General features: G+C 38.1%; 1 protein-coding gene across 3 annotated transcripts in view; it reads right to left on the reverse strand.

Annotated features, from left to right (window-relative positions):
• The window catches only part of PIK3C2G (phosphatidylinositol-4-phosphate 3-kinase catalytic subunit type 2 gamma), a 287677-nt gene that overhangs the window by 136509 nt on the left and 130076 nt on the right, over window positions 1-21092 (reverse strand). For all 3 annotated transcript variants that reach the window (XM_054225048.1, XM_054225029.1, XM_054225038.1), the window contains exons 11-13: window positions 15901-16096; window positions 10678-10800; window positions 5713-5844 (exon numbers count right to left, since the gene is read on the reverse strand). In XM_054225048.1, coding sequence (XP_054081023.1) covers window positions 5713-5844; window positions 10678-10800; window positions 15901-16096 — 451 coding nt within the window. The remainder of the gene's footprint in view (window positions 1-5712; window positions 5845-10677; window positions 10801-15900; window positions 16097-21092) is intronic.

A 21092-nucleotide genomic window follows, 5' to 3' on the forward strand; every position in this document is an offset into this window, starting at 1 on the left:
AGGAAAGCAATGTATCTCTGCTGGACTGAGAAGACTTCACATTGTTAAAGCAGATGACAGGACTGTGAGTAAAATCAGACATTAAACTGCGTTGATAGTATGGAGATGATATCTCCTAAGAAAAAATGAATAAGTTGTAAAAACTAGACACATATTTATGCCTTCTATATAGAATAGACTAATTTACACATTTACAAATAAGTGAGCAACTTATGTATCTTCCATCAGTAAGTCATTCTTTGGACTAAGGCTAGTCTGTAAACACAGGAGGCATTTTTAAAAAGCTGTGAAGAGGCATTGACAACTGCAAAATACAGTGTATATTTCTGAGGCACAGCTTTCCCTCGCAATTGTCGGGGCTCTGTAATGCAGTGCGCAGCTAACATTCTTCAGGACCAAGTCTGCTTTTGGACACACAAATGGAACAACAAGAGGGCCATGCAGGTGGAATGAAACAGTAAAGAGATACTTGATAATTTTTAGAAAAAGGAAAGGAAGCAAGAGAGTGTGCAGGATGCATTCAGAAAAGGAAGGAGATAGCATCATGAGTATGATAACCATAACCTTTACTAAACAGACAGATGCCTCTCTCTGCTACCTGGTTCTGCTGATGAGCTCAGGCAGGTCACTCCCCATTCAGCCTGCCAGTTTTCCCATCTGTAAGGTGAGGGCGGTAATAATGACCTTTGTAAAGACTGTATAATGACCACAGCCATAGACAATGGCTTCCATATAGCAACTTCAGCGTCAAGTGCTGCTCTGTGCCTATTGCCACTTATTTATTCATATGCTCATGCAGATGGAAACCCCTGGAATTACACATATTCCCAGCTCTTGTTCATTACCGGAGCTAAAATAAACTTCCCACCTTATTAGAGCAGAAGACGACATTGCTACTTAAGGACAGCTCAAGTTACCTTAACTTAATAAAACTAATCTTGTGTCCTTAAGTCACATGGGAGACTTCCCTCACCACACCCAGCAAGAGGGAAATTTTTGTTGCTTGTTGTGTCTGATTTGGAAATACCCGTTCAAAATAGTGATGTTAAAATCAGTGAAGTCAGAGCAATGGGCACTGTGGGGGACATTATAACTCCCAAATTGCCTCAATTGATGGATTTCTGATTTGTTAATTAGCTCTGGAGCACTAAACTATTCAGCCCAAGAGATAAACACATTTTTCTGATGTGAAGGAATAGAAAGTTGGCACACGGGCTTGCAAACACTTTTTGAACCGCTTTTTGCGTCTAATAAGACTTCTTGATACAGATGCACCACCAAGGGCCTTACTAGCATTGATTTAGGACCACTATCTAAAGTCAACTACCTGGTAAGGATGAGAAATGTGGATGTGGAGGCTCACCTACTGGACAAGTTGGCAGCAACAATCATTATTACCATGTTCATTCCCAAAAGTATACAACATTAGAGTAGAGTTACTGCTTAGACTGGGTATACACCAGGAAAATGAGGACAAAATATGGTGTAAAAATAATGTAATTATCCCCAAACCTGACATCATAAGCCTCAGAAATTCAGAGCAGAGGGTAAATTTAAAGGAAATCCAAAGCTGCTAAGCTATAAAACCCCCATATCTCATGGCCCAAGCACTCTTAATTCTGCACTGGAATGAGACTGAAATAACTACTTTATAATAATTAGAAATACTACAGCATTCTAGAAAATTCACATTAGAGATACGATTTTCAACTGCAAAGCAATGCTAAATGTCCTACAGACATTTATAAGAACCACATCTTCCATCCCCACAGTTTCTCGTTTAAATAACTTCCAGAAACTTGAAGGTGCTGAATACAGCAAATACAAAATTATGTGATTATTTCAGACTTCTTTTAAAACAAATTTGCAGTTATGTTAAGGATTCTTCCCTAAAGTTTGCCCCAAAACAACATTACAAAATAAGTGTACAAGCAATAATTTTAAGGTAAACAACCTCATTTAGGCAAAGTTTGGAGAAAATTTGCAGGAAGTCAGTTTTGTAAAGAGTGAGACTATTGGTAGACAAACATGCAAAGCTGATAAGCAGTAATCCCAACACACATTTGATAAAGAGTACAGTGGCTGCCCTATATATCCATCAGCTACTGACGTTATAAATCAGCACACTGTAAGGCAACTGTGAGAATGGTGAGAAATATTACCAGAATTCAGGAAATAATGTAAATTAAGCAAATTTCAAATTTACTAAACAGCTGTTCACTGACAAGTCTTCAACAACAACAAATAAAAAGAAAATTATACAGGCCAAATTCTTGAGAACATTTTTAGTTATTGCATGGTTTCAACATGGGTAAGGTATGGAGAAGAGATTGTAATAAGAGATGCTAAATAATGAGTAATATGCTTTATTTAAACAGTTGGGTTTTGTTTCTACTTTTTTATATATTTCACATACACTCTGCTTAGTCAGTATTTTTTAGAGAAGAACTGGAGTGTTAAAATCTCAGGAAATAGTCACAGCCCTTTGATCTGGCAAGGGACTTTGACATGGTCTTGCCTAAAAGCATTAGAAACTCTTCATACTTCTGGAAACAGATGAAATGAATTTGTATACTTTATATGTTAAAATAAGTTCAGTTCTTCTTAATCTTCAGTTCAAACTAAATAGAAAGAATTATACTACGAAGGAGAGAAGCAACCGTACAATGACAAAAAACATTTTGGAAGAGAAAATAGATATCAAATTTACAGAGGAATAAATTCAATCTTTTAAAATAAAGTGTTCTTTTGCCATAGGTCACTCGAAGGTCAAGATTCCTAAGTAGTATCTGAGAATAACCCAAAACTGATAATTTTTTTCCCTTCTCTTTTTAACATAAGCCACAACCAGCTTGAAGAGAATTCCTGTGTTTTTAATCAGAAAATGATATAACGGGACAGAAACAAGGAACTGTATTTTTAAAATGTTTGACATTTATTTTCTTTTTCCAGTGTTTAAAAAAAAAAAAAATTGTATTTTTTTAACAAGCATCTGAACAGAGAAAAAGAGACCGCTCTCTGTCCTTATCGTTGCTGACCCTAAGAAGAATGGCTCAGTGACCAACTGGGACAAGGATTTGAACAAGGATGTTTGATGACCCAGGCAAATACCTCACGGCTACTGGATTCTTCAAAGAGCTTATTCCTGTCCTTTCCCCTATAAATTAAATCCTAGACATGAGAATGCTAATACTTTTTTAGAACTCAAACTCACCTCTGAGAAAAGTTTTCTTTTGAGAAAGTGGTATTTTCCAAGTTAGAAATGTTTTGTCAAAGATTTCCTGGTCAGATTTCTTTATAATCTCTTTATATACATTTACAGAGTTTGTTAATTTAAAGACCCTAATACTATTTGCAATAATAAAAGGTACTCCTGAGACATTAGCATGACAGTACAGGTACAAATCTTTTCTTGGTACATACTTCCAAGTTCAGAAGTACTCTTTTGAAATAAGTCTTGAAGTTTAGTTGCACTCCTGGAGCGAGGGAAGTGAAGTTACGTTCATTGCTCAGTTTATTAATGTTTTCCACAAAATTGGAAAGTCAAATTAAAACAATTATTAACTTTTAAATTTTTTGTGGAGCAGGATATGGCCTCCCAAAGTCCTACTGCTGCTTCTCAATTACTTTAACAAACTGATAGCACTACCTATTAAGAATCACCTGACAGTTTTAATCCTGATACTTTCTAACTAGCAGGGAGGTAGGTAACCCTGAGAGGTAGTTTACCAAAAAATATTCATAATCTTCCAAAGAAAAGGAAAAGCAGGAACGTTCAGATATTTTCAAGTTTCACATTTCAGAAGGAATTTCAGGGGTATCCTTATTTTTAAATCAGTACACCAATTGAAATGATGGTAAATGAATAATTCTGTGGAGTTGTGGTTGACTAAAAGAGAAAAAAGCATTGAGGCTTCTTTGCGTTAGTAATTACTATAATTGTAAATGACAGAGTTATCAGATTAGAGGGTTTTAAACATGCTATTCCTAAATCATTCCTCCCCAACAACTCAACTTTTATTTCTACTTTGAAGGGTCATTTCAGCAATGATCTGTACAATTTTACAGCAGATGAAAAGTAACCCTCTATCCCCTTCATTGTGCTGACTGTGTGTACCACGACAGAATGGAGCCATTTTTCAGTAAAATTTTTGAAATTGTCTGAGTGACTTTGAGATATTCCTAATGACAATCAACATGCATGCTCTGAATGCATACATTAAAAAATTGACATCACAGGGAGCTGAAGGCTTTCAGATCTTCCAAAAATCATTCCTTTGTGAATTGAAGAAAATCTCACGGGTTCTCAAGAACAGGATTCTCACATATCCCATTTACCTTCCAAGGTGTCCAAGTGTTCTCCAATTAAGTTATCATGCCTAATGCTCTGTTTCTGCACATACTCAGCATATATCAGCTTGCTGGGGATGAGGACACTTTAACTCTTCATCTCAAATTAGATTCTTGGCCAAGACAATCCCTCTATCTATTTCACCCTAAGCACTAGGATGGTAGAAATACTCAACATAATGGTTTGGGTTTTTTTTAAAAAAAGACACACAGAAGAGTGTCACGCAGAACAGTGAGTGATGTGCTCTTCTTCACACTAACTTAATGAATGAAACGTCATTGAATAAAATGCCCAAGCAATCTTTGGAGCAGAGAGTTGATTCGTGTTTCTTTCCTTCCTTCAAGCTAAGTGCTCTAATTACTAAGTCGCAGAAGAATGCTCTCGTTTTCTGAATGGAGTAATCTGAATTTTTTTTCTGAAAAGATGGAAAAAGCCTCTAACCCAGTCCAACCTATTTTGTAGTGTTTTAAGCCTTTCAGCTTAAAAGTTCAATGGAACTCAAGGCCTTCCGAACATAATAAATTCATATGTGCAATCAGATTTTTTTGGTTTTGTTTCATTTTAAATGGTGATTGCAACCATATGCAGAAGTAGATGAAGATGTCTCAAGATGAGGAAAGAGCTATAGCTTAGAGATGGATGCTAGGATGCTAATGTAGAAACTTGTGGGGCTTGAACGTATCCATCTATTGCCCAGAGGGCATGCAGGGCTATGGAGTCCAAATAAAAATTAAGTATCATTGTAAAGTCTTGATCCAAATTCAGATGTCTCAGTGCTACTAAAATATATTTAGGGGACTCCAGAAAATTTACCTTAGATCTCTGTTTATGCATCACTGCAGAGACATTCAAGGTTACGAACATCTTTAAAACACTGTTACACTGTGTGCTGTGTAGAAAGAAGAGGTTAAAAAAGAGGAGAACGCTTCTAAAGTGGTGTGTAGTGGGAAAGGTCCTCATTGTGGTCATCACTAACTGCCCCACTTTGAGAAGAATTAATGGGTGTGAGAACAGAAGGAAGACTGAAAAAAAAATCAACCGTTGTGAACAAGAGGCTACCCTGAGAAGGATTTTGAAAGCTACAGGAAAGGGTACAGCAAGGTCTTCCAACAGGCCTAGGGAAATTTACTGTAAGTGTTAAACAGTTACATAAGCCAAGTTCAAAACCAATGTATCGGAAAGAAAGAAAAGCTTATAGACGAGGCTCGTACTGTCACATCAAGAGCAGTTTACTGTAAGTGACTGTCTCAGTCTTACAGCAAGGTCCTGAAAGGAATATTTCTGTCTTTTTATATTTCTCCCAAGTTGAGTGCAATACTATTCAAGAATGGTCTTAAGCTGTCATACAAAACTGAACTTACTCTTTTGGATACAATGGGGAGCATGTCCAACCAAGCACTTCTGTATTTTTAGAGGCACTGTTTACTCCAAGTAGTTTTATTGTCAGCATAGTTTCCCTCGGAAGAGCCTTTATTCGTAGAGGAAAATTGATTCTGAAAGAAAATCAGAAAAGAGAAAAATAAAAGCTAAAAAAAAAATTGAGCATTGTTACCACAAGTGAGTTCTTTCTACATTTTTCTAGATGCCTTAACACGTACATCAAGCTATAAATTACAAAAGCCGCACTGAAGGAAAATGCAACTGACAGATCCCTTCAACACATTGATGAGTATTGCCAACCATTAACTTGGGTCACAGTACTTGAGAAGAGGCATTAAAAAAACCCCTCATTCGCTTCAGTGGTCACCGCTAGAGTTGACAAAGGCAGGAAAAGCTTAGTTAAACTTTTGCTTTAGAATTACCTTATCAATGAAGGGCTATTTCAGAATAAGCATCCCCCTAAGGGTGAATTGTAAGCCAATAGTGAATTATTTGCTGTCTTATGTCTTCAGAGGAAAACACTACTTAAGAAACTAAAAGATACTTGTGAGTAGAGTATGATAATCACTCTCTTGTTACTTGCTCTGGTGATGTGCTATTTCCCAACTAGAATTTAAAGGCAGATTTTGTCTTAGCAGCAATGAGTGATTCACATTTTTTAGTGTGAAAATTCAGATCTATCAATATTCATCTCAGCTTTGTATTGACCATTAGCAAACTTGACTGGTCATTCAATTTGTTTATATAGATTATATGAATTAAAATCATAACTTAGAACAATTCTAATAAATAAGATACTGTCATGCTGTATGTAAAAATCATGCCTGTAACTACCCAGACATGTGCAAGTCTATATTTTCTTTTTCCTGAAGAGAACGTTATGGTGGACGTTGCATTTCTAGATTTTTGCATGTATATTTAGTGCAAGCTTAAATTTCTCAAGTGGGAAGTGAAATTAATTACCTTTTTTCTGTATAAACAAAATCAATATAAGGAGCTAAGGGCTAAAAGACATAAGCATTGAGAAAACGAAAGATATGCATAAAGTAGAGATTAAGAAAACAAACTAGAAGATAAACTTAAATAACAGATTCCATTTGATTTTCAGATATTCAATCTAGACTGGCAGAACAATGCAACTCAGCTTTTCTAAAAAGGTATAGTCATAGTTAAGCAGTAAGCATATGTAGAAATTGGTATTTAAAAAGTGTAGTAGCCTGAAAAACATAAGGATTATGGGTAGCAGAAATAAGTTTCCTTGAATGCACTGAGGAGCCACTGAAATTAAGTAGATGGTTTTCATCTGAAATTCTGAAGTCTTCCAAATTAGCATTAGTGTCAAAATTTCAGATGATCGGTCCTAAACATTTGGAAATTTTTCAAATTTGCATACCTCTCTCTTCGAATAACAAGGCAAGACATCAATTTCCCACTCTTTCTAATTAACATGAATAGAATTGAGAAGCAATTCTCAGCTGTCTTCCTACGTGTCCGTATTTATAGCTTTCAAGTCTGCTTTCCCTGTCTCACGCCCTCTTCCTCACTCATAATTACTTAGAAACAATTATTGGGAAACTGAACTGTTTTACATGCTATAGATATCTTGTCTCTCTTTTTCACTTATAGGCCAACAACTCTGCCCATGTTACATAAAACTGTTCGACAGTGAGTTACACTTAACTTTAAAGCATCGTTAATGCTGTGAAGAGACAAGAACAAGAAATCGAGAAGTGCATTTTCTAACACAGCCATTTGTTAACACTCTCTGGGAACTTGGAGCAAGTGAAAAACTCACAATAATCTCACTGCAGAAAGCAAATGCTTGCTAGAGGTTCCCTGGGACACGATATATGGCACTACCAGATGCACATCAGAGGGAAAGAACTTGGAAACTCTGACAAGAGTTAGACATCCCAAGAGTTAAAGTATGGGTCAAAGAGGAGCAAAATTTCCCTTCCAGTGACACATGATACACAAAGAAGGGCAATACCTGTATTACTTTTAAGAACTTTGATTAATGCAAGTCTGAGCTTACCCAATTGGTATTATCCTTTCTGACTGCATGAGGCTGAGTCAAATGGATGACTAAGAAGAAAGAGGAAATGGAACAGTGGCCAGAAATAAGACTCCCTGTGGGTGAACAATTTCAACAGTAATTGAGAAGAACAGAGGAGCTACTCACTGAGAAGGTGCTATTCACAGACACTAGATAAAGTTATACAGCCGGTTTCAAAGGCCAAGGGCCTAATATCATAAGAGCACTCAACACAGAAGAGCTCTGGGGCAACCCAGGCTTTGCTCTGAGAGAGTGTAAAGAAAACAGTGAAGCCAAACAAAATATGGAGAAGAGGGAAATCCAATGCCAAGAAAGTATCTGAGGTGATGAATGGTAGGTTTAATGTTAATTCCATATTTCACATCTGTAGGTTTAACATAAATTATGGAGGATGGAAAAAAGAGGAGATGGTGGAATAAATATGTTAAGAGCAAGCAGCTAAGACAAAAGAAAGAAAATAATTAAGAGGTCTCAGTCATTGAAAAATGAAATTTATGAGAAAATTAAGGGGGCAACTTTTGGACTTTACTGATTATGTGCTAGATAGTATCAGCCTGTTTGAACTCTGCACTAAGGTGAGAATCACACTTTTCAAAGATAATACACAAGTTCTAAAGCAAAAAGTATACTCTTAGAAAAGGACAAAGAGAATAAACACTGAATGATGCAACCTCCTTAGGTATCAAACAATTCCCATGTTTTCTGAGAACATTCTAAGACAGACTAAATATAATAAAAGACTTCAACAGAAGCTCATGTTTAAACACAAAAAACCCTATCAAGTTAATGTTCAGACAGTAACTGGTTAAAGCACCTGAAAACACAAACGAAATACTTGAAAATCGGCAAATAAAGCAAGTCTTCTCTTCAGTAAAAACTCTTTTCCTAGATTCCCAGTCATCAAAACACTACTCTCCATTTTTTTTTTTTGCCTTGTTCGAGTGATTCCTAATCTAAGATCAGGGCTCATTTTGAATTAGACAGGTTTATTTTTGGCCTTATTGATCCCTACCTGTATAGACAATATTTGACTTCATAATGCAACAGAAGCTCTTCCTGGTGGCCTTTTATCACATGCATTTTCAATGGCTGTGATCAACCGAAAATTGCATATGGGTTAGAACGAAAGTAGCACTTTGTAACTCAAGGCATGAAACTTCACAAAACAGAAATTGTCTCCTCTGTAAACTTTTAAGGCAAACGTATTCCCTTCTGTTTCAGAAAAGTGATGTTATGGCCAAAAGATAACTAAGAGTGAACATAGCTTGGTTACAGTTTCAAGTGACCCAGACCTCCTCCATTAGGAAATGGTGCCAGTTGATGACATGAAAAACAATTGCAGTAATACCTACCTCTGCAAAAGACTCTATTTTTTAATCAATTCCTGCTTGAATTCTTGCAAAAAGTATTAATTAGTTTTTACATACATGTAGTCATTGCAGGAAAGCCAAACCAGCCTCTCCTTGTATATGTTTTAAATTATGCCAGTCAGGCACCACCTCTACACTTCCTTCTCTCTCTCTATTTCAAAATATTCTGAACATACTGATTGTTCTGTCAAGTTTGGTGCTGTTTATTCTTTCTTAGAGGGTTAGCAGCACAAACAGCAAAACCCACATTTTCTCATTATAGGACTATGGCAAGTATTTACTATTTAAAATAAAGTAAAAACAACATAAACATTTCCTTTCCTATGCATATTTTCATACAGGAAAGATCTTCTGGCATCACCGTCCTAATATTCTGATACTATACCAAAGTCATACTATGGTAAGCACAACACAGTAAAAAGCAGCCAGTTCCTGTCTTGATGTGAAAACATTTGATTTTGTTGTTAAGTGCTGTGATAGATTTGGAATAAAAACAAAATCCATTTTCATGATCTCAACACGTTCATGTCCTACAGTAAACATCTGCGTGTCACAGGTTTCATATAAAAAGGTCTTCTTCCATTTGACCAGCTTCAAACTCTTATAATAAGTCTTAGATGAAGGCAAACAGAAGTTATGAATTACACTCTGCATTCAACTAGAATTTAAAAAAACCCTTTCAGCTGACTTGTAGCCTTTGTTCAATTATAACGTAGTCAAGCTGCTTTCAGATTTAGAATACAGTAAACAGTGACGTAAAATACCAAAAATTTGAAAGATTGTAAATATGAACATGTCATGCTCAGGAAGTTGGAAAAATACAATATTACCCACCAAATCATAAAAAATTGCCTACTTCTTCTCTCCCATCTATTGCAAATATGCTTTTTATCATCCTATTGCCCTAACTGAATGGTGTTTCCTTGTGCACCTTGCTTTTCAATGGAGTTATTTTCCTCAAAGCAGACACGCAGGTGACAGGCAGTTGTTAATCTTTAAAATTCCAGTCTCAAACTAAGGTCCTCATTTTAAAACTGCAGAACCTTCTTTAAAAACAAACAAACAAACAAACAAAAACAACAAAAAAAACCCCACCCCAAAAACCACAACAGCCTTGTTGCTTCCTTAAAGAAGTATTACAATACGTTCTCATGTTGGACTGCATACCTATTAGAGGTGGATCCAAAGGGCGGAAGTTCTCAAAAGAGAACAGAAATACAGCCTTTGGTTGTATCTCCTTTTGGTTCCAGTATTTCTCGAGGATGCTTCTAGTGAATGAAACCTATTCTCAGCTTAGTTTAGCTTGTTGTCAGACCAGAGTTAGCTTAGTCCTGTTTCTCTCCCTCTAGCTATCCCATTCCTTTCACACTCCCATCTTCCTAAGTTTCTCTGAATTATGCAGAGTTTAATTTGCTCAGAAGAAGATCCATAATAAAGATGTGGGTCTTTTTGGGGGGAATAAATATTCAATGTGTAAAATCTATTAGACAAACATATATCAAGCACAGACCAAAACTTACTTCTCATTCCAGTCAGCCAGGAAAAAGAAGGATCTTTTAGCCGGTATACTTTTGCAAATCTTGACTTGACATATTGTCTTCCCAGCGTAAGTTAGTGAACAAGAAAAAGAGAAAACTTTGTAGCTACAAAGAGAAGGGGAAAAAAAAATAAAAAAAATGATTAATAGTAATGTAACACGTCCAGCACAGTAAATTTGGGGTTAACCATTCAGAAACTTGTGAAGATCCATCCTTACAAGCAAAAAGAATTAAAACAACGAATCTCATATTAATATGGGAGGTGGAAGAGGTTTATCTTGGGTTATTTTTTTTTTAAATGTTCAGAATTCAGGAAGAGTACTTAAGACACCTAAATTCTGCTCCATGTTTTTCTCATTAAGACTAATTTTTTTTTTCTTTATTGCAGTCGAGGGAAGTTTGGACGCAAGATTTGAAGTGTTACAACTTGCTCGTTATAAAACTTCAGTCAACACTAAATCTATACTTTTCCCAATCAGTGAAAAACAGTTTAGTAATTAAGGGATTCTATGCATTCATTACAGCAGAAGCATTAAAGCCCTCTGTGTTGGCATTATTCAGATACTTAACTGACTAGCTACACAGTGTTAATTCAGGTCTGGGGCTATCTGTTGGTTTGATATTCTTCTAACTGAAGTCTTATAAAATTTAAGTCAAAATAGATGAATAAAGTATAATCAACTAATTTTCTTAACTGGTCTTGTAACTTCCAGATCTTCCTGCCACTCTCAGCTTTAGACCACATTCTGTACAAGGATGATGAACAGGAGAAACAGAGTCAAATCAGAACAACAAACTTGAAGCATTTGCAGATTGAAGGTGTCTGGCTTTGTTTTATTTACAAATATGATAGTTGACCTCTTCCAGAACATTATGGTAATTGTTATAATTATTGTAGCAGATATGCTTTTTCTTTTTTCTCTTTTTTTTCTTTCCTTTTTTTTCTTTTTCATTCGAAGAAAAAGATCTGGAATCGGTAGTACCTATGAGGTATTGATGCAGAGAAAAGAAAAAAAAATACCTTACAAGACTAGAAAATACTTCTGTTCTTAAATATAGCATCTTTCCTCTGGAGTCTAAACATTACAAACAGTTGGAGAATAGTGCAGGAAATAATAGGTTTTAATACAATCAAATGATTAAGCACTCCTGTTTAAACAGAACTATTAATACACAATATACAGATATATCCGTGATTTTATACACCAAAAAGACCTAATCCTGAGAAGATTAACGCTTACACAATGTTTCAGTCTAACTAAAGTCAGAAAAGTTGTTCAGAGTGCGGGCACTTCAACACATTTTAGGTCTTTGTAGAGCATCTTGCCAAGGTACCCTTCCCTGTGAGTTCAAAGGCATGACTCTACAGTCTTGTCCCCAAAATCACTTCATATCATCCACATGTAGATAGGAATTTGATTTTTGGGGATGTAGAAACAAATGAAGCTAGCAATGTTATGCCACTAGCATCAAATAGGGCATATCTGCTTGGGATTTAAATAAGACAAAACAACAAACGGGATTAAAAAGAAAAAGGAATGAAAATACAGTAAAGAAAGGTAATCAGTTTTGCAACATTGTTCTGCAACTTGTAAGGTCTTTACCTATCTTTTTAACGAGGACAGTAAGACTGGAATAAGAAATTGAGAGCATAAATATAAAAATTGACAAAAAACTGGCAAAAATCAAATCCAGAAAAGTGAACTTGAGATGGATTTTACAGGAAACTAACACGGTTCTGTAAAACACTAGACAGTTCACTCTCCCTTATCCCAAATGATTAAAAGAAAAGCCATTTATCACATACTGGTATGTATAGAAAAAAAAAACAACTATGTGGGACAGACAGCAAGGGATGTAAAAATTTTAACATTTATAATACATATATTTTATATATATATGTAGGAATATATATTAAAATACACATTGTGAACAGCAGCGAGATCATAAATTGTGACCTTTGGGAAAGGGAAAATGAGAGTTGTGACATAGCCAACATGAATCATGCAATGCAGAAATAAGAATGGGGAGTATGCATGACAATGAAGTTAGTGAAAGTATTTGAGGAAAGTAGGTGTCAGAGCGGCACTCCATGTTCAGAAGTTCATGCTAGCTATGCATATTGGAAAGAATGGGAGGGAGATTAAGGAGGAAGAGAGATTCTCATTTTCACATGCTTACACACAGCATTCAAGTCATCAGTGGCCTTTAGGCCATATATAATGCAGAATCATATAGTGATTAGAGTTCTACATTTTCACCTTAACTGATGCAAATTCTCTCAGATTTTTACTAAACTGCTAATTACAATTAATGCTGTATACTACACTCTCTTGCTTACAGTCTAATGCAAATGATCCCACTGTTTTTTCATCAGTCATTTAGACTTCAAGGTAAAGTGGGAATAAGGGGAAAATATTAATAAAAACTTGGAGAACAGTATTTTGACTCATAAAAATAATGTTACCAGACTGTAGTCACCTGTCCTCTTTTGACTGCACTGGAGTGGTAAGAGAAGAACACCAGTTTTGCTCAGAGTAGGAACAACAGCTATTTGAAGAGATAACTAATTTGACCAAATAAACAATTCAGAAGAGAATTTAAATCAGCTTTTTATTAAAGATGCCTCCCTTTTTTCTTTCCTCTGCTACGCTAATATACTACATATACTTGGACCTACAAACTATACTTATTTTAATCACTATCTATAAAGAGGATCGTCAATCATAGAATCATAGAATTGCTGAGGTTGGAAGGGACCTTTAAGATCATCAAGTCCAACCACTAACCTACCCTGACAAAAACCACTTCTAAACCATTTCCCTAAGTACCACATCTACCCTTTTTTTAAACACCTCCAGGGATGGTGAATCCACCACCTCCCTGGGCAGCCTATTCCAATGTTTAATAACCCTTTCAGTGAAAAAATGTTTCCTAATATCCAATCTAAACCTCCCCTGATGTAACTTGAACCCGTTTCCCCTCGTCCTATCACTTGTCACCAGGGAGAAGAGGTCAGCCCCCATCTCTCTACAACCTCCTTTCAGGTAGTTGTAGAGGGTGATAAGGTCTCCCCTCAGCCTCCTCTTCTCCAGGCTAAACAACCCCAGCTCCCTCAGTCGTTCTTCATAAGGTTTGTCCTCCAGACCCCTCACCAGCTTTGTAGCCCTTCTCTGGACACGCTCCAACACCTCAATGTCCCTCTTGTAGCGAGGGGCCCAAAACTGAACGCAGTACTCGAGGTGGGGCCTCACCAGTGCCGAGTACAGGGGGATGATCACTTCCCCAGTCCGGCTCACCACACTATTCCTGATACAGGCTAGGATGCTGCTGGCCTTCTTGGCCACCTGGGCACACTGCTGGCTCATATTCAGCTGGCTGTCCACCAACACCCCCAGGTCCTTTTCTGCCAGGCAGCTTTTGAGCCACTCTGCCCCAATCCTGTAGCGCTGCATGGGGTTGTTGTGTCCCAAGTGCAGGACCCGGCATTTGGCCTTGTTGAACCTCATACCATTGGTCTCAGCCCATCGGTCCAGCCTGTCCAGATCCCTCTGCAGAGCCAACCTACCCTCAAACAGATCAACACGCCCGCCGAGTTTAGTGTCATCTGCAAACTTACTGAGGGTGCATTTGATCCCTTCATCCAGATCATTGATAAAGATATTAAAGAGAACCGGCCCCAGCACCAAGCCCTGGGGGACACCAAGGGGGGACACACTTGTGACCGGACACCAACTGGATTTAACTCCATTTACCACCACTCTCTGGGCACGGCCATCCAGCCAGTTTTTTACCCAGCGAAGAGTACACCTGTCCAGGCCATGAGCAGCCAGTTTCTCCAGGAGAATGCTGTGGGAAACAGTGTCAAAAGCTTTGCAAAAATCCAGGTAGACAACATCCACAGCTTTTCCCTCATCCACTAAGTGGGTCACCTTATCATAGAAGGATATTAGGTTTGATAGGCATGACCTGCCTTTCACAAACCCATGCTGACTGGGCCTGATCACCCTGTTCTCCTGCATGTGCCATGTAATGGCACTGAGGAGGATCTGTTCCATGACCTTCCCAGGCACCGAGGTCAGACTGACTGGCCTGTAGTTCCCTGGATCCTACTTCCGGCCCTTCTTGTGGATTGGTGCCACATTTGCTAACCTCCAGTCAGCTGGGACCTCCCCAGTTATCCAGGACCGCTCATAAATGATGCAAAGTGGCCTGGCGAGCACTTCCACCAGCTCCTTCAGTACCCTTGGGTGGATCCCATCCGGCCCCATAGATTTGTGCACCTCCAGGTGCTGAAGCAGGTCCCTCACCATTTCCCTTTGGATTACAGGGGCTTCATTCTGCTCCCCATCCCTGTCTTCTAGCTCAGGGGTCTGGGTGCTCAGGGAACAACTGGTCCTACAGCTGAAGACTGAGGCAAAGAGGACATTAAGTACCTCAGCCTTTTCCTCATCCTTGGTCACTATGTTACCAGCCCCATCTACTAGAGGACAGAGATAATCCTTAGTCCTCTTCTTATTGCTAATATATTTATAGAAACTTTTTTTGTTGTCCTTGACAACAGAAGCCAGGTTTAGTTCTAGCTGGGCTTTGGCCCTCCTGATTTTTTCCCGACATAGCTTCACTACCTCTTTGTAGTCCTCTTGAGTGGCCTGCCATGCTTAGCCAAGTAATGTGGTTTGAATACATCCAGAGCAAAAATGGCTGATAAAGCCTCATTCAGACTGAGTTTAAGAAAGCCCCCCTCTTGTCTAATGTGGTAAGCTGGCCTTCAATCCTTCCAGTTACTTGCACTGCGGAGGCCACACAAAGTCCCAGTCCAAACTCTCTTGGCATGCAGCACTCAGCCTTTCCTGCCTTCCTCCCTCTGAGCAAGTCAGTCACACAAGCAAGCATTTGTACACACACCCATCAAGGCAGCGCTCTGACCTTGCTTCTATTACCCTCCTTCCACACCGGTCAAGGGCAACCATCTAGGCCACCTCCTCAATTTTCCATCTGTCTGTGGGACCCAGAATTCTCTTAGTTAAGCTTAAGTAAGCGCACTTCATGCTAGAAAAACAGGAGAGATACACCCTCTTACCCAGTCTCCGGCATTAATACAGGAGTATCCAAGCCAACGGAAGTAAGCTAGCATCTGTGAAAAACACGTGATCACAAGAGACAATACCCCATCTTGTGAACAGCTGCTAGATCTCCTCCTACCTGTTCACCCAGGCTTCTGGGATGTTATGGGCAGCGTAAACAGTGAAGCTGAGCTGGGAGTCTAGGTTGACATCTGAACATGAAGGGCTTTTAGGTATGCTGGCAAGCTGGAAATTGGCATCAAAGCTGCTGCTGTAAACATGGATGAGACGAGAGATGGCCATGGAGAGCTCAGTCACAGCAGCCTCTATTAACACTGAGAGGAGAGAGAGAAAGAAATAAAGGTTAGCAATAGGTCATTTATGAAGAACCATATTTATCTTAAACCATCAGTTATGGCTTTGAAATGCTTCCTAATAAAATTTAATTAAAATGACATAACCTACCAACTGAAGCCAATTAGCCATCTGTGCTTCTGAAACCAGCCTTAGCTCATTTCTGGTGCATCATTAACAGTCTTTCATTACAGTGCTTTCAAATTAAGGCATTTTCAAAGTAAGCATTTTAAACTACAGCAAGCTAGTGTGTGCCTCAGATATGCCATTTTAGTCTGTTAATTTTTGTATTGGATGGATTTTTGTTATGTAGGTATTTTGTACTTTCAGCAGCTAGTAGCTTCTTAGTTCAAGGGACGGGCAATGCAAGAGTAGAATAGAGAAAAAGCACTGGTTAAATTTTAAGACTCTAAAGCTGTTGCAACTGTAGGTAAACAATTAATAAAATATATACAATAGCAGCCACAATCAGACATGGTCAGCATTCAGATGTGCATGGACTGGTGATAAAATTACACAATGATGGACACTGAAATACAGACGTACACAGATGTATATGAAATGCAGGCTGTAGCTTTATTTATATCACACCTTTATTTATATTATTTCCTGTGGCTTCAGCTTTGCAGTGCTCTTTTTCTGCAATTACTGGCTTTTATCCATCTTCCCTCTCTCTGTGTTTTTGGAGCGGCTAGGGGATTGCCTGATTGCCAGCGAAAATTAAAAACCCCAGTCCTGGCAGCCTCCACCGAGTGAGGAGAGCTGGTACAAGCACTCATTTCTCAGGCAAAGGACAGGTTGAGAGAGAAAATGTCAGAATACATTGTAGCATTCCAAGATCAGGGTGATTTGTCTTCCATGAGGAGTACCCCAGATTCTCCCTTTTTCCCCCCTTCTAACTCATGGGTTCCTACACGACAAGAACATACTCTCATCACCTGCTACAGTTCCTGACATACTCCCTAAACTCGTCTGGCCACTGTATTCAGCAGCCCCCTATTAGCTGTCCAATAGTATCTATTGAAATAAATAAATAAATAAATAATTTACAGGAATAGGAAGCCTGAGGCTTGCTTATATTAGCTTTTTATACTTGGGATAAGTGCAGGAATCACCACGATTCACTGGACTTAGCCACCTCAGTTTCCTGACAGAAACGTCTCCAAAAAACATGTGTTCAGTCTGGAATTTTATTCCCTTTCTTTGATACCTTCTGCCTTTAAACAAGCAAATACTCAGAACTATTGAGTCACAAAATGCATTGCAAACAGTGCAACGGAGTTATTTCAGTCTTCATTTTATAATAGACAAATTTTAACTATGTAACAATAGAGATATTCATGAAATTGAAATAGTTTGACATATAGTGGGGTGTGCTAGTGGAAATACTGACAGTAAATTATTGCACTCATGAAGGACTGGCTAGATTACTACTCCTTGTTGTATTGTAATCATCTTCCACATAGGAAAACTGAATCATTTTAGGGACTGACAGGTTAAGAAAACTCAGCCCTTTTACTCTCTGTTCATCTATACTTCTCTATCTAGCACTCATTTTTAATTAATTTACTTATTCTCTTACTATTTTCTCCATTTATCATCCTTCACTATATTGTTCTGAATAAATCTCTTCCTCTAATGTTTTTTTTTTCCCCTAGAATACCATTTTACTCTTATATCCTGTTCTCTTGAATGTGTAATAACTTGGTACCTCCCAAACTAAATGTTTAATTTGCACTGAATTCTTTTACATTCCAAGGAATTACCTATAGTCATATACAGAAAGCCTTCTTAAGACATCCAGAAGAGGACATCGGTGGACTATTATTTGAACTAATATTTTATACTTTATCTGAAATGCACCAAATTATTTATGTAAAGGAAAAACAGCTACTTAGGAGACTCCCTGCCTCCAATCTGTTCAATGTGGCAGACAGGTAGACATAGCACAATAGCAAAGTCCTTATTTAGGCAAATTGGCGTATTGAAGTTAATGATTGTTGAGTGGAACCTTCTCAGCATTTTCTCCAAAAAAGGGGTAAAATGTAGCTCAGAATCTGTGTAAACTTCCTGCTGCGTGTTGAAGTGAACCCTTTGGCCACCAGCAGTTTTTACACAATCCATATTCTAGGCTGTAAGGCAATGTTTCAAATTTTGTCCACAGAACAAGAGGAAATGCATTGTATTTCAGCTAAGCCACAGAAAGAAGGGAATACTCCTTGGACAAAAGAAAAAAAAAAAAAAGTCAGGAGAAACATACACGATAGGGTAAATATTTTCCATAACAGAAAATCTACACATGCCAGGCAAGGAAGTGAATAAGGTACCTATCACTATATCTAAGGTGCCTATTTCTATATCCAAGCTATCTTGTCCACTGGCCATTTTTGCAGAAGAAAGACTGTCATGATTTACCTGAGAGACAAAACTGAATGCCAGATACATAAAAACCAGACAAACAAACAAAAAAAACCCACCAAGAGTGAGGGAAAACAAGGAAAAGCACAATTTTGGCCTCAATTATTTATAACATGCTTCTATCTGTCAGTGGTCAGGTGAAAAAAGTTTCCTGGGTGCCAAGGACCTGCCCACCCTACAAGATCTATGTGGATAGATGGGGCAAGGTTAACAGTCTTCACTTAGTTGCAGACGATGTTCGTGATTCTCCCTGCTGAAGGGAGCTGGGAAATGTTCTTTTTCCTCCCTCTCTTAAATTTCCACCTTTCACCCGTGGTCCTGCAGTCTGTGCCTGAATGCAGAAACGGAGCCAGTTTGGAAGCAGGGCCTGGGGGAGGACTACAGGCTGCCTCTCTCGCTAAGATGGCATGTGAGGGGTGAAGACAGCAACGGGGCAATCAGCTCAGCTGCCATCAAAGGGAGACGAATGAAACTTCAGCATTATTTATCTAATTATTAGAAGATCCAGAAGGAAGATCTTCTCAGGGACTGAGTTTCTCAAGTGTATGCAAATGTCCAAGTATGACCTAGTTTGCAGCTGCAGCATTTTTTCTACATTCGTTTTCTTACTCTTGTCAGCTCTCAGTTTAAAATGACTCTATGGTTTCCATGCCAGAGTCAGCCCTTTCCCCCCCGCCCAACTCTTCACTCATTAAGCCCAGTAGCAATTAACTAAATTAAAGACAAACATCTTGGCTAGTCTGTAAGTGTCCATTACTCACAAGAGCTGGTCAGCATCTTTTCACTACATTTTTATGAGCTGCTGAATAGGATTTGGTACACTGAAATTATATCTCTCATTCATGAAGCCAGAGAACTTTACTGCTTCTTATGATTTTTATGATTAATAAATCTTAGATGAGAAAGGACTATGGTGTTTCACTGACTTACACAGCACAGGCTATGGACTTCCTACAGCGGATTCACAGCTTCACCTATGCCAAAGTTTATTTCCTAGAAAGGTGTCCCAGGCATAGCCAGTATCTAGGAGACAATGAATACACCACATGGCAAAGTGAATTGTGACCAAGATTAATAGTCTCATAACTCAAACCTCATAATTTATTTCTAGTGTGAAATTATTTGGCATCACCTTCTCAGTGAAGGTGAGAAGGAATGAGACTTGCAGAAATGAGATGAGACTAAGGGAAGTGAACTTTAACTACAGCTGCCAGATATGCTTACTTCTGACAGATGTTCCTTGTACACGAAGTTTGAAGGAATACATTTCACCCTTAGTGAGACACAAAACAATCCACACCATCCTTAAAAGTGTTAATGTATATGCCTGCAGGTGCCTTCAAGAATTAGTAAGGAACATACTAACATATTCCTTATAGAAAACCACTTACTTTCTTCTTCTCAGTCCAGTATTACAATTCACATATTATTTTAGTGCCAGACCTTCCAACAGAGCAGGTACTTTGTTGTTATTGCACTAGCAGTTGATGTCAATTTAATACATAGTAAACACGCCCTCTCTGTCTCCGTACACACATTTTCTCTCCATAAAACATGAAAAATATCTTGTTAAACAGAATTTGGAAGGAAGGCTTAAGACCCTTTTGACACCTTAAAGACATTTTGGAGAACAGGAGCTTTATATTGTTTTTTCCCACTTATTTTTAGAGGCTTCCCTCTAAAAAAGAGCAAGCTCCTAAATACAGTTTAGATCATACACACACACGCAAAACACCCAGAAAAAAACCCTTTAAGATTTAGGTAAGGTGCTAAGCAGTGTTGATTAGAACATATTTAAAAACTGGTCATGGTTAAAAAACCCCTGGCTTTCAGAACAACGTATCAGGATGTAACACAGCAAAAATTCAGAGGTAAAGAGCCATGCTCAGATTTGAAAGCAATGCAGGAGACGCTTACGGAGATGAAATGCAATCAATAAAAAGCTCTTGACGTTTTTCTGTATTCTGAAAAAAAGCGAGATTTTTTCCAAAACAAAACTATAATGGCTTTGTGCTAAGAAAACAAGGAAGCTGCACTTTCAGTTTTATATAGCAAAACCTTCAAAAAACCTTCCATTTTTTTCCCCTGCCTACTTTTTTTGGGGGTGGGTGAAACATTCTGTGGTGAATATTTTTATGATCAGGTCTAGAAGCAACTATCAAATCCCAAGCACAATTAGTGAACCTTTACACCCTTAAATATAACGACAACTTCATGAAATGTATCATCATCAAGGTGTCTGATTTCTGCATTTACTCGAAAAAGATAGCAACTCCAGCAATTCAGTTGGAAAAGACTGTTGATTCAATATCATCAGTTCATGGCGCATACTAGACTTTCTGGGATAGGTCCCAGAGAACTACTAATCAAATGCCAAAAGCTGCTTATTATGTCTGATCCGGTGAAATCCCAGCCTGAAGTAGAAAGGCTGTAGACATTGTATAAACATTCATTCATCAGCTTTTGAAAAATATGCACAGACTCAAGTTTTGTACCAGCTTGAGGCCTGTCTTTTCATACTCTGGATTGCAGCAAACTCCAATGCTAAATCCCTAACTT

This window comes from Rissa tridactyla, chromosome 1, assembly GCF_028500815.1.
Source record: "Rissa tridactyla isolate bRisTri1 chromosome 1, bRisTri1.patW.cur.20221130, whole genome shotgun sequence".
NCBI classification, from domain to species: Eukaryota; Metazoa; Chordata; class Aves; order Charadriiformes; family Laridae; genus Rissa; species Rissa tridactyla.